The 13564-nt window shown below is 53.1% G+C and overlaps 1 protein-coding gene across 1 annotated transcript in view; it reads right to left on the bottom strand.

Moving 5' to 3' along the window:
- Nucleotides 1-13564, bottom strand: part of TBCD (tubulin folding cofactor D) — a 106763-nt gene that overhangs the window by 25608 nt on the left and 67591 nt on the right. Inside the window, exons 15-18 of the mRNA XM_056115263.1 lie at nt 12792-12849; nt 9667-9696; nt 6339-6424; nt 2338-2418 (exon numbers count right to left, since the gene is read on the bottom strand). Of these exons, the coding sequence (XP_055971238.1) occupies nt 2338-2418; nt 6339-6424; nt 9667-9696; nt 12792-12849 (255 nt within the window). The remainder of the gene's footprint in view (nt 1-2337; nt 2419-6338; nt 6425-9666; nt 9697-12791; nt 12850-13564) is intronic.

Genomic DNA, 13564 nt, shown 5'->3' with positions numbered 1-13564 from the left:
TCCTCCAGAGGCCATTGGACAGTCAGGTCTGGGTCCACAGTGACGAGACATTTTGGGCCTTACGAGATGGGGGGGGGGGGGGGGGGAGCCGGGCCTTCCCCATCCCAACGAGACCCCAAGTCATTGCCCACGAACGGCTTCTCTGGCCCCTGATCAAGCTGCTTAACGGCCATGATCCCAGAGACTCAGAAACAAATCTCAAAACCCAGTGGCTTTTGGCAGAAATGCGGCAGGACCCCGCAGTAGGTTACTGTCGCCAGGCCACCCCAGGGGGGAAAGGGTGTTGTCCCTCCACCTGCTTCTCCCTGGCGGCTCAGTGGCCATCATCCTCCAGAGGCCATTGGACAGTCAGGCTTGGGCCCTCAGTGATGAAACTTGTTGGGCCTCACGGGATGGGGGTGGAGCCGGGCCTGTCCTCCCTACCCCAACGAGACCCCAAGTCATCGCCCACGAACGGCCTCTCTGGCTCCTGATCAAGCTGCTGAACGGCCATGATCCCAGAGACTCAGGAGCAAATCTCGAAACCCAGTGGCTTTTGGCAGAAATCCCTCCAGATTTAAGTGTTAAAATTTCGGAATTTCAAAATCACATGGCCCTACTGCAGCCACACAACATCATATGTTATTCATAACCAGCAACAGAACACAAATTGTCTACTGTTGCTTTTTCAGCAGATCCTAGTGTTGGGGTATGGGTCTGGTGTCAAAATACTGAATGTGTTCAAAGTAGAGAGAGAGTAATGTGGAAATCATCTGCCCCACAGATAGGGGGAGGGTGTGGGATGGGGGGATACTGGGGTTTTTGGTGGTGAAGAATGGGCACTGGTGAAGGTACGGGTGTTTCATTGTATGACCGAGACTTAGACCCGAAAACTTTGTAACTGCTCTCATGGTGATTCAATAAATAAAATTTAAAAAAATTTTTTAAAAAAGTAAGGTGAAGTTCATGCACAATTCAATCAGGTAATCAGTGGCTGAATAAATAGCAGTACTCCTGCATAAAAAAAAAAAAAAAGGAACTCCTGGAACTTAAAAAGCAGCCGAGTTTGCTGAGTATCCCTGGGAGGGCTCCCAGAACACCAGAAATACACACAAAATTTCCAGGAAATGCAGAAATCCACTTCTGAGCACACACTCTAAAGAATGGAAAGCAGGATCTTGAGAAGTCTTTATCCTCGATCCCATCAGGCACAGCAGTCAAGAAACAGAAGTGACCAGTGTCTAGACAGGAGCAGGACAGGGGGCATCTGTGGAGAGGAGGGCACCCGTGCTCAGCAGGGACAGTCCCACTGGCTGACAGTGGTCACTGTGAGGCCATGGTCAGTGGCTGCTCACTGCAGAGCCCCGAAGTCCAGGACCCCGGCAAGTCCCCGACAGAACATGCCTTGTCCTCTCGGTGCTGCACCATACATCCTGCTGTCTGCAAGATACTGCCTGGCTTGAAGGGAGCCAAGCAGCACTTTCAGAGACCTCAGACAAAGGAGCAGGAAAGCGTTCTGCAGGTGGAACGTGAGCTCTGCAGAGCCTAGGACTGGGCCCTCCGCACCACCAGCAGAGCTGGGCATGGCCCTTTAAGAAGACAGCAGAACTAAAGAACTTTACCTTTCTGTCCACGGGAGGCACCACACCCAGGGCTTAACCTACTGACAAGCTGGGGGACAAGGCAGGCTGACTGGGCTGCCCCACTCAGAGGGTCTTTGCTCCCCACCGGAACTGCCCGGTATCATCTCTGTCACTTTGTCGTGTCAGACACCTGCACAGCTCTCAGGCAGGTGCCATGTGGCACCAAGGGAGCCTCAGCCAGTGCTGCATGAGGTGCCCCCCATAGACACAGTGAGAGACATGTGCATGGCTTTGGTCCTGCCAAAACATGGAGTCATGTGCTCCAGGGACCAGAAGGTGCTTCCTCCAAGGACCCGCACCCTCACACAGCAGCAGCCATGGCCACACTGACTGTCCTTGAGGGAAGGTGCCCGTGGTCCCAGGTGACCACAGCACTGGCACTAGCTGCATTTTGATCACACATGTCCACAGGTCCCTCCAGGACACCCAAAGTTGCTCCTGTGATCAGGAGCAACCTAGGAGCCTGGTGAGTCCCAGGACCACTGTGCCGTAACAGTGCGACCACACGGCAGCAGGGCTAGAAGCATGAGCCACAGTCCTCTCTGGAGGCAAGTCAGGAGTTTCCCCAGGGACCGTGCCAGGAAAACAACCACAAAAGCCACAGCGTAAGCATTAAAACATGGCCTCCATGATGAAAACAATCTCTGCAAAGCACGTGGCTCTGACAGGTAGTTCATGAAAGCATAGTATAGCAAACCGAGACATGCATACCTACCCATCCCAGTGGCTGATCTTCCTGGTCACCAGGTGGTCTATAATGGGCTGTGTGTACTCCGGAAAGCCGGCGATAAACACGCTAAAAGAGAGGTAGAAACGGTGAGGGCGCTGGCCCGCTCACTCGCGCAGAGGTGAGCAGGGCACAGCCAGAGGACCCCAGAAGCCCCTGCAGAGAATAGCTTCATGCACAAAACTGCAACAGTGAGCAGAGCAGATGTGGGGCTGGTGAGAACTGCAGAAGACAAGAGGGGCTGCCGCGCAGGGCTGTGGGCACAGCATGTACGAGAGCCGCACCACGGCCTCTGCGCTCTCCAAGCACACAGGGCAGAGGAGGGAGCCGGAGGGACTCCAGCAGGCTCCCAGATGGGAGCAAACAGCAGGGTGCTCTGTGTGGCCAAGAGCAGCACTTCAGGCAGAGACCAAAGCGCACCTCAGGGCAAGCATCCACCTCATTCGTTACACAGGGTGAGTGGGGCTGGGAGGAAATTACAGAGGGATGAGGTGGGGCTGGAATGGGCTTCGGCCAACCTGGGCACAATCCCCAGCACCAGAGTCCCCTGAAAACTGCTGGGTACAGATCTGGAGGGCCCCGAGCACTGCCAGGTTTGTGGCCCTGGAGCTCCCCCTGCTACCTCTATTGTGGTGGCCTAAGGAACTTTCAGCCCCAGAGAGCCCAAGCGGTGCCATAACTTCAGGCCCATGCATTGAACCAACAACTCAGCTGCCCAAAAATCATCGAGAGGGTACCCTGGGCTTTAAGCACCACTTGGGAGACCACCCCCCAAAAAATTAATTGAAGAAATGGTGACTGAGTATGCCCCCAAGTTGAGGGCTGAGTCTTGTACCCAGAGTCAAGAGAATCAGAGCTCTCAGTTAAAATAAATCCAGAGAGAAAACCTGGAGACAGACAGCTCCAAGAGAACATGACACCACCGAATCATCCCAGGTAGGGTAGTCTGGGCCGAGAACTCTGGCCTTCTCAGGACAGGAGCAGGCAGATTCTCCTTTCAGCCAGAAGGCCCAGCAGCCCCTGACACCCTCCGACTTAGAAACAAACTGCCCAGCTCCACACCTGTAGCTCATCCAAGTGCCAAGCCACCAATTGTTCCAGATCTCTAGTTCCAGCACTGTGTGGCCACATACACAGCTGTGGAACACCTCCAGATTTCATAGTACTGTCAACCCAATAGGATCACTGCAGCCTTGATGGGAAAGTTGCACAGAAGACCACCAAACTCAATGAGCCTAACCAATAAGAGGCTCAACTAGCACTACAAAGTAGATCCTTAGACAGTGACTTTAGTAACATCATTGTGAGATGCAGCAATGATCACAAATTGACTCTTAATTCCATTTGTCTTTGTAGTATAACAAACAATATGAAATAAGTCTGGCTGTACCTGCAGCGGGGCAGACTGGGTTGGTGGGTTTTGTCAATGGGAATACTGGTGGAGGGAAAAACACACTAGTGGTGAGACTGGTCCTGGAACATTTAATTCCATGGAACTTTGGTGGGGACAGCACTAAACCTCTATAGTGCTCTAGGTAGGATGGTTATTATTTAAGTAAGTAAAGGCCCTCCCGTCGTTCATCGATTTGCTCGAGCGGGCCCAGTAACGTCTCCACTGGAGATTTTGTTGTTACTGTGTTTGGCATATCGAATACATCACGGGTGGCTTGCCAGGCTCTGCCGTGTGGGCGAGATACTCTCGGTAGCTTGCCGGACTCTCCGAGAGGGGCGGAGGAATCGAACTCAGGTCGGCCATGTTGGCTGCGTGCAAGGCAAACGCCCTACCGCTGTGCTATTTTGCTTTTTGGGTCACACACTGCAATGCACAGGGGTTACTCCTGGCTCGTGCACTCAGGAATTACCCCTGGCAGTGCCCAGAGGACCATATAGGATGCTGGGAATCAAACCAGGGTCAGGTGCATACAAGGCAAACACCCTACCCGCTGTGCTATCACTCCAGTCCCAGGATGGTTATTTTAACAAAAAAAGATTAGTCACATGCAAAGAAATAAATTTGGTCTATGGGGCGGGGGGGGGGGGTGACTCTGGTTTCTTAGTAACAGAAAAACACATAAGGAGGAGCTGGAGACATAGTACAGTCGGTGTTTTCCTTGCTTGTGGCTGACCTGAGTTCAATCCTAGGTACCCCATATGGTTCCCCAAGCCTTGACAGGAGGGATCCCTAAGCACAGAATCAGGAGTAAGCCCTGAGCACCAACAGGTATGGCCCAAAAGCCGAACACAAAAAGATATGTGAGGTGTTGACTCACTAACTTAGTACTTGTAGACTAACAGACTAAGTAGTTGCTCATTCAAATTTTTCTTCTTTTTTAAAACTGAAAATTAAGTAAGAGTGCTTGACTGGTCACAAGCTTTATGGTGTGGAAATAAAAATGAACTTAGCTCCCTATCCCACACCATACACAAAAGTCAACTCAAATGGACTAAAGGTTTTGATATTAGAGCCAAAACTATAATTTCCTTTAAGAACTCTACAACTAAAAAGGTTCTGCATTGCAGAAGGAACAGTGACTAGAACTAAGACATGGCATAGTCTTGGAGAAAATGTCACTTACTGCACATCTGGTAAAGAGCTAAATCTGAAATGCACAGAGCACTCACGAAACTTAATAGAAACACAAAAAAAAAAAAACTTCCAAAAATGGGGAAAAGAGCTAATGGAGACTTCCTCAAAGAGACAACACAGATGGCCGACAGATATACGAAAAAGTGCTCTTCATTAATCATCTTCAAGAAATGCAAATCGAAACAAGGAGGTATCACCTCACACTATGAGATTGTCAAGTGGCCAAAAGAGGGGACAATGGGGAAGGCACTGGCCTTGCAGGCTCAACTTCCTGCACCAATTGGGGTCCCCTAGTATTGCTAGGAGAGATCCCTGAGCATAGCTAATGTGGCCCGAAGGTCACTCCCCAAAAATTTTGTATATACAAAGCACAACAACCCTATGAAGTGTGCATCACTATTTCAATTTGACATCTGAACAACTTATAGTAAATGGGCTGGTTTGTTTGTGTTTCAAATAGAAACAACCAGTGCTAGTGGGGATAAGGCGGGGGGGAGGGACACACTTGTCCACTGCTGGTAGCAATGTCATCTGGTCCAGCCTCTGTGGAAAACAGTATTGACACATCTCCAGAAATTAAGAATTGAATTTTAATTTGATTCAGAAGCCAGAGATCTGAGTTCTAATAAGTCAGGCCTCTCCTGACTTGAGTATTAAGAGCAGCTATAAAGTGCTGAAAAGGCTTTTCCCTGGAGAAGAACAAAGCATTCCTTAGACAAGAGGCCAAAGGGCAGGTTTCAAACACTGTCCACACTGGCCGTCGAGGGGCTGTGTGTGGCCTGGGGGGCAGTGATGGCCCCCAGCACAAGAGGAACCAGAAGCATAAAAGTATGGTCTGACTTCTCAAGAGCCTTTCAGTCAGGCAAAACCCAGAACCCTCACTCTGGGCAGCGGCCAGTCTTGGAACACATCTGATGAAGCAGAAAATCACTCTGGGCAGGGCATTATTCTGGGACACCAGTTACCTGAAGCCCAGCAGAGGACCATGACACAGGTGTGGCTGGGCTGTGGCCTTTCTCTGAGAAGACCAGTTCCCCACAAAAGAGGTGGTAACACCAAGGACAAAGAAGGATGCCACAAGCCTTGGCCTCTCACCTTCTCCAAGCCAGCCCCGGCAGCTGCTGGACCTTTGGTGGTGTTTCTAGAATTTATAAACAAGCACAGAGCAGGTCGGGGGGTGTCTCCAGCGGCAGGCAAAGCCTGCCCTGCTGGCCCACACAAGGCTGGCTTGTGGCCCCCGTTAATCAAATAATACTTTCAAAAAGGAAGAAGGAAAGAGAGCATCAGACCTAAGTCCCACTGACTCTAAGAAAAGTGTCCAGGAAGAGAAAGAAAATGGCAGGCAGAGATTCCAGGCAGGCCCCACACCCCTGGAGCTGGTCTGGGAGAAACGCTGACTTACCTGATAGTGAGGAAACAGTTAGAAATGTTACCAACAGCAAAGTAGTCAGCCGCAGTCAAAATGTCGATCCCATGTGGGAACGTGCCCTGATGGAGGAGAGGCAGGAGGGGGGTTAGTGAAGGGCATGGGAGGAGGGTCGGCAGGTGCCCACGTCCTTACCAGCAGCACAGCAATGCTGGAGCCAGGCACAGCACGAGCCCTACAGCTCTCACTGGCCCTATACTCTGCTGAAAGCACTAGACTGACTTCTTAGGGCCAGGGGTGGGCTCACGCGAGGGTCCCCCGGCACTGTTGCTATGCTGTACCCAAGCACAGGGCACCAAGTCCACACCTGCACAAGCAGCATAGCAGCCTGGGGCTCATAATGAGTTGGCCGTAGAAGTCCTTTAAGGACTTACAGGTGCTCCCAAATAGTGAAGTTCACTTGGCCAGGCCCAGGTGGGAGCCCTATGTGGCTGACAACAGCCGCCCCGTCTCAGTGCTCTCCTGAGGATGGGAAAAAAACAGCTCAGAATCAGGTGCTGACAGCCACCCTGCTAACAGTGGCAAGCAGAAAGTCCCAAACTCCAAAAAGACCTGGGGGAATGGGGACCTCACACCGGCCACTGCCAGTCCGTGAGTCACTGCCAGTCCACAGTTCTGGACAACACGTGAAAATGTGCAAACGAATGAAGGGTTTTCTATATTCAGGGAATGATTAACTAGAAACCAGGGTGAGGGTGTGGTAGAAAGATCTAGGGAGGCCTCTCTGCTCAGCTGTGGTCCCACTGGGCATCCTTCCTAGCCATGTTCAGGCATTCCAAGAGAAGGGGGAACCCCGCTCACACACAGTAGCCACATGTCGCATGAAGCCAGACTGGGTCACACTGCAGAGGCACGACAACCTCTTAGCCAATCTTGGTTTCCGAGGCCCCCGTGAGGGAGCAGCATGCCAAAAAGGAGTATCCAAGGTCCCTCTTGCTGTCATTCCCAGCTCCTGGACTAGCTGGGTAACTGTGGGCACTGCCCAACTGGGGGTTCATCCCACGGCACAGCATCCCAGCAGCATTAGGCCTCTCCTGACTTGGGTGAGGCACTCTGTCTTTCTTCACACACAGCATGTGCTGGGAAGAGAAAGGACTGTAGAACTGTTCTGGAAATCTCTGCCTTCACGGGAACACAGCAACCTCTGCCTCAGATACACCAGCTGATGCTGGGGACAGGCCCAGCCCCACGAAGGCCAACCCGGATGCCCCGCAAGCATGGGGTTGGCCTGGGCACCCCACTGGGGAGGAGCCACAGGTGGGGACTCAGAGGTCTGCTCTTGGTCCCTTGCCTGAAAAGGTTGGGTGCCTGTGTGTGACCTCCACACGGGTCTTGCCAGCAGAGCTGGGCAGGGACCACCACTCAAGCCCTCAGCAGCCGAGGTCAGCGATGGGAGGTGGCTCTAAGCAGAGACTCTGGAGCAGAGGAGACCCCACCCATCCTGTCTTGTAAGTGCTGGTCAGCTCTGGGGTCAGGACCAGGTCTCCATCCGCAGAGCCTGCCAGAGACAGTGACCCCCAGGTCCGGTCCCTGAAGAGACAACTGCCCCAAATCTCCAAAGGCTGAAGTCAGCAAAAACAGTGCCTCAGGAGTCACAAGACAGCCCACCACTGTGGTTCACTCTCCAGTCACCCCCTTGGCCCTGTCCAGGTGTGTGAGACACACCCTATGGCGAGAATAGTCCTTTCCAGACACCCCAGCAAACTGCAGAAGGAAGGGCACTGTGTATAGATAGGCATGCTCTCAGTCAGCACCGGGTAAGCAGGGTCATGCACTCCAAACACCTATTTACCCCACTGAACTGAACCCAATCTCAGGTACTTTCCTCCTTCCTGTGACCAGCCCCAAGTGCTCCACAAACGAGGATCATACAAGGAGCCCAGGGCATGTGGGGCTTCAGTGAGCCCTGCTGGAACACGCACCCACCTAGACCACCAACCTTCTTCCTTTTGGGACTTCCCCCAGACACAGGTCTCACTGCAAGGGCTCACCCCACAGGGCCTCGTCTCCAGGCCCAGCTACAAAGTCACTGTCTGGGCCTCGTCACCCTACACTGTCACAAGGACAGATGCAGGTCAGGCCCACAAGTCCCTGCATGTCAGGGGCCCCTGTCCTTGGGGTTCAAACAGCCCACCACAGGGGCTGGGGTGTGGCTGAGGCAGAGAACTGCCTATGCACAGAGGCTCTGTGAGAAACCCCACAGACTCTTCTCCCCTGTCCTACTGGTCACAGAGGCCCCCATCAGCTGCCACCAGGAACACGTCAGGGGGCAGGGGAAAACATAGGGGCTTGCCCAGGGCCCGGTCCCACAGTCCAAACCCAGTCAGAGAGGAGGTTTCCAGGCCCCATCGGCTGCTAGGTCAGGCCTACCGCAGACAGCAAGGACGATCTGGAGCAAGGTGGTTGCACAGCTTTAAAGGACACCTAGACTCAAAACCTAAGCTGCTCAGAGGAAGCAGGTGCCCCTTGTTAGCATCAGACCCCATCGTCCTATGTCACTGTCAGAACCAGGCTCACTGTGCCTGTACCTACAAGGACCCTGATCAACTACATATGCCAGATTGGGGTTCTCACCCACAGGTGCCCAGCAGGCCTGTGGGCATGGGATCAGAACACGCAGGCCCATCCCTGGAACATCCTCTTTCGTCCAGGGTCTTAGTGTGGCGCCTCCTCCCTAGGCACCTCAGCGGCTCCCCCATACTTGAGTCCGCTGAGTCTGCCTGAACCACTGTGTCTGCTCCTCAGGATCACACGTGGCCCAACCACTCCAGTCTTCTACCCTGAAGTCTGCTGGAACACCCCACCTACCCTCAGCAAGTGCTGGGCCCACAGCCCCCTCCTGGCTACCAGATACACCCCTGGCAGTTGTGCTGGTCAGTGTGACAACTCTGGGCACAGAGGCTGCACAGCTCCTGGTCACCCTGTATGTGGTGCTCCCCCTGGACAGGCAAAGTTGGTCTCCATCTCTGGAGGCTCACTCTGCTCCCCCCACCCCCGCAGCTCCCCAGGCCCTCAGGAAGCCCCAACATCAGGGGGTCCTGGAAGCTCCTTGGGCTCTGATTTCTGATGACTTACTTCTATGTCCAGGTTTCCTACAAAACCCATCATGTCCACACTCGCCTGTGTCCTGCCACCCTGTCAGCAATGGCCCTGTAAGCAGAAGCCACTGGCCAGTGTCAACCGCTCCAAGTCCTGGAGCATGGGCAGCTGAGGACACCAGGCATGTGTGTGTCTCTCTCTAGCTGTTTCTACCTCTACCTCTGCAGGAAGCACTAGGAATGAAGGTCGTAAAAAGTCGCCCTACCTGTCTCCCCACATTCTCCTGGAAAGCAGCCTGTGAAGAAAAAGAACAAACAGCAGTGAGGAAAGTTTCTGCTAACCAGCAGGAGAAACTGCACAAAAGCAGCATCAGTGATCCGTGGCTTCATCTGCTGATGAACGTCCCAGTGTTGGCCAGGCAGACCCGCAGTACCCACACTGGCCTCAACAATCTAGCACTCCTGAAAACCCCATTCTAAGAATCCAGGTTTAGTGGTCAAGGTGGCAATACACGGGGAGAGGGGGCCACTGATCCCGCACATGGTTGATCGGGTTCAATCCTGGCACCCCTGAGCACAAAGACAGGAGTCAGTCCTGAGCACTGCCAAAATAAATAATATTTTTTCTTTTCAATTATTTGTTTCTTCTTTCTTTTGATTTTTGGGCCACAGTCGGCAATGCTCAGGGATTACTCCTGGCTGTATGTATATTCAGGAATCATTCCTGATGGTGCTCAAGTGACTATACAGGATGCCAGGGATTGAAGCCAGGTCGGCTGCATGCAAGGCAAGTGCTGTAACTGCTGTACTATCACTCTGGCCCTAAAATAAATAAATATTTTTTAAAAGAATTCAGAATTAAAAATCAGACACATGGGATCAGAATGATAGCACAGTGGGTAGGGCTTTGCACGTCGCTGACCCAGGTTCAATCCCCGGCATCCCATATGGTCCCCCAAGCACCCCCAGGAGTAATTCCCGAGGGCATAGTAAGGAGTAACCCCTGAGCACTGCTGGGTGTGGTCCAAAAACAACAATAAAATAAAATAAAAATCAGACACATCTTGAAAAATGGCCTCTAGCCGTAACACCTGTGAACTAGGAAGCAACCCAGTTGGATAGGTTCAGTGACGCCCAAACTCCAGTCATGGTCCTGGAGATCTGGTCACAGCATCAGCCTCACTGCACACTGACATATCTTTGAGAGACTCTCGGCAAAGCCATCCTCCTGAGAGCCAAGACACAACCCATGAGCAGGGCAGACAGACACCACTCAGGGCGGTGACCCCTCCACACCCTCAGGGGACAGAGGCCAGAGGGCAGGAGGCCCTCAAGACACAGCTTTATCACTGGCAGAAGAGAGGAGCAGAGGTGTCCAGGAGCCACAGCAACACCAGTCAGGACTCTCAGATGCCATGTAACCGTCTCCTAAAGATTACTCAGGTGGACAAAGGACAGGAGAGGCAGGACCCAACACCCTGGTGGGAAAGCAGGGACCAAAGAGGTCACAGCTCTCATGGGTACCACACAGGGAGAAGGAGACTGACTGTGTAAAGAGCATGTATACAATGAATTTATTAAAGAAAACGAAAACCACAAGAAAAACCAAAAGGTGGGGAAGATGCCATGCCAAGGATCAGAAGGCCACAGGCCTGATGGACACTCTTCTGGAGATGATACCAGTGCCATGAAAGAAACATCAGAGGAACTGGAACTGTGCTTGGAGACCCAGTTCCAGGGCGTAGGGAAGCCCACCAGGTCTCAGCCTACATCCAAGCTCCTATTTCAGGCTGAGGTTCTGGGGCCACAGAGATACTACGGGGGCAAGGTGTCTGTCATGCACATGGCCAACCCTGGCTTGTTTCTGTACCATATGGTCCTCTGAGCCCCAGCAGGAGGAAGCCCTGAGCACAGAGCCAGGAGCATTGCCAGGTGTGGCACAAATATCCACCCCTCACAAAAGGAGTAGAACAGAGACCCTCAAACTTCTCTGGTTTCATAAAAAAACAAAACAAACAAACAAAAAACACCACTCAGTGCCCCTGGCAATCTACCTCCTTTATGTGAACAACCAGAAAGTGCCCTCCCACAGTTCCCAGGACCACCTTGGGTCTTCTCAGTGGACCCAGGGACAGCCCCACCCACTTTAGGAAACAATGAACTAGAAAGTGGACAGACTTTCCCCAGAAGAAAGTCAAGTCACAAAAAAATCATCAAAAGGGGCCAGAGAGGCAGTACAGGAAATAAGGTGCTGCACATGGTCAACCCCGGTTCAATCAGGAGTGAGCCCTGAGCAGAATCAGGAGTTAAGACCTGAGCACTACAGATATGGTGCATGGCCCCCTCCCCCAAATACATGAGAAGATGCTTGACATCACGTGCCATCAGAAGTGTACTTTCCGAGCACAAGGTGTTGCACTGGGCTGGTGAGAGTGAAGACCCGAACTGAGGTCTGGCAGGCAAAGCTGCAGGGAGAAACCTTCCAGCTTGTCCCTCAATGTAAGACCTCACAGACCCACTCCTGTGTTTGCCCCGGAGAAAAGGAAATCCCATCCACATGGAACCAGACCTGAGCATCCTGGAGGCTAAACTCTGCCCTTGCATAACATACTAGGGGACACGGCAGGTCTGGACCGAGTAAGGCTGCAGGATGCCCCCTGTGCCTGGGATCCAACCCTGAAGTCCCTGTTCCTTGAGTCTGACCACCCACAGATGCCTTTGCATCCTCTGGAGTCAGCCAGCCCACTACACCAGGTACCGGACAGAAACCACTGGCCCTGGCACTCTCAGCTCACATCTGACACCACCAGTTTCCAGCACGGCAGCTCCCAAGAATGTGGCTCTTTCGTGGCTCATAACCTTCAACTGAGGCTCCTTCTCCACAGTGTGTCTGTGTCTACCCCAGCTCCAGCCTGCCCCCAGCCCAGCATCTGTGCCAGATCCCTGACACCAGGAGGAATGAGAAGAGCTCAGGAAGGCAAAGCAGAGGCGCCACCACTGGGCACGCTAAAGCTGATTGCATGAGGCTCTGGCCAGCCAGGACACCATCCAACACAGGGTCCATCAGAAGGAATAGACTCTGGAAGCTGTAGTAGCCCTGTGGTTCACTGGTTGCATACACACACACACACACACGTGCCCCTATATGTCATGCATATAACCATATCCACACATACACACACACACGTATGCCCATGCAGGTTCACATGTGCATGTATGCACATATGCACACATGTTTACACCACATGCCCCCATGCTGCAACCACTGCAGTTCAGGGCCTCTCAGGCCAGGTCCTCAGAGAACTCTAGGCCTACTCCCAAAAAACCAGTAAACCCAGGGCCTGTGCTGTGTGCGTGGGCCCTTGGGTAAAGGGGCAAAGCAGACACGTACCGAGGCAGCTCTCCTGCAGTTTATGTTCCGGTCAAACACAGCAGCAACCACCAAAGCACTGTGGGAAAGAGGAAGTGGTCAGTGAGCAGTGTGGAGGATAGGCCAGCACACACTCCCAGTATTGGTGGCCTGATCCCAGACGCATCGAGGCAGGAGGGCACCCTGAAGGCCAGCAAGTGGGTGCTAGATACAGTATGGCCTGTAGCTCCAGAGCTGAGGCCTGTACCCAAGTGGGGCTCACACTTCAGTGGCCTAACCCTGCGTGCCAGACTCCTGCAGGCCCTCTTCAGCTCAAACCCTCCCAGGGCATCTATGATACACCATGGGCAATACCGATGGAAAGCCTGTGAGGCTCCAGAAAGAAACAGAGGGCAGGCAGGCGTGGAGGCAGAGTATGTTTCCATACATGACCAATATGAGGTCAGCTCAGTCAAGACAGAACTGTTCTCGGAAAAGGGCTCGCCCCACACAGGAGTTCTCCTCAAAGGGAGGTAGCCCCACCCACAGCAGAGCTGACAGCACACAGCCTGCCCTCTGGCCAACAGTCCTCCCTCGGGCACAGTAATGCCCCTGACGGGATGTCACGGTGTCACTGAGCTAATGGGATCCCCCAAAGGCCTGAAACCCAGAAGCCCAGGAGGAGGGAGCTGGAGGGGCCTCTGGGAGCCACAAGAGCAGGCACAGCCACTCCCCGAAAAGGCCTGGGAGAGCAGCCATGCTCCTACTGTCTCAGGTGCAGCCTCCACAGGCGATGGGACACCTACCACGTGGGA

The sequence above is a fragment of the Sorex fumeus genome, unplaced genomic scaffold, assembly GCF_029834395.1.
Source record: "Sorex fumeus unplaced genomic scaffold, SorFum_2.1 ptg000029l, whole genome shotgun sequence".
NCBI classification, from domain to species: Eukaryota; Metazoa; Chordata; class Mammalia; order Eulipotyphla; family Soricidae; genus Sorex; species Sorex fumeus.
This window is presented reverse-complemented; position numbering and strand designations above follow the sequence as displayed.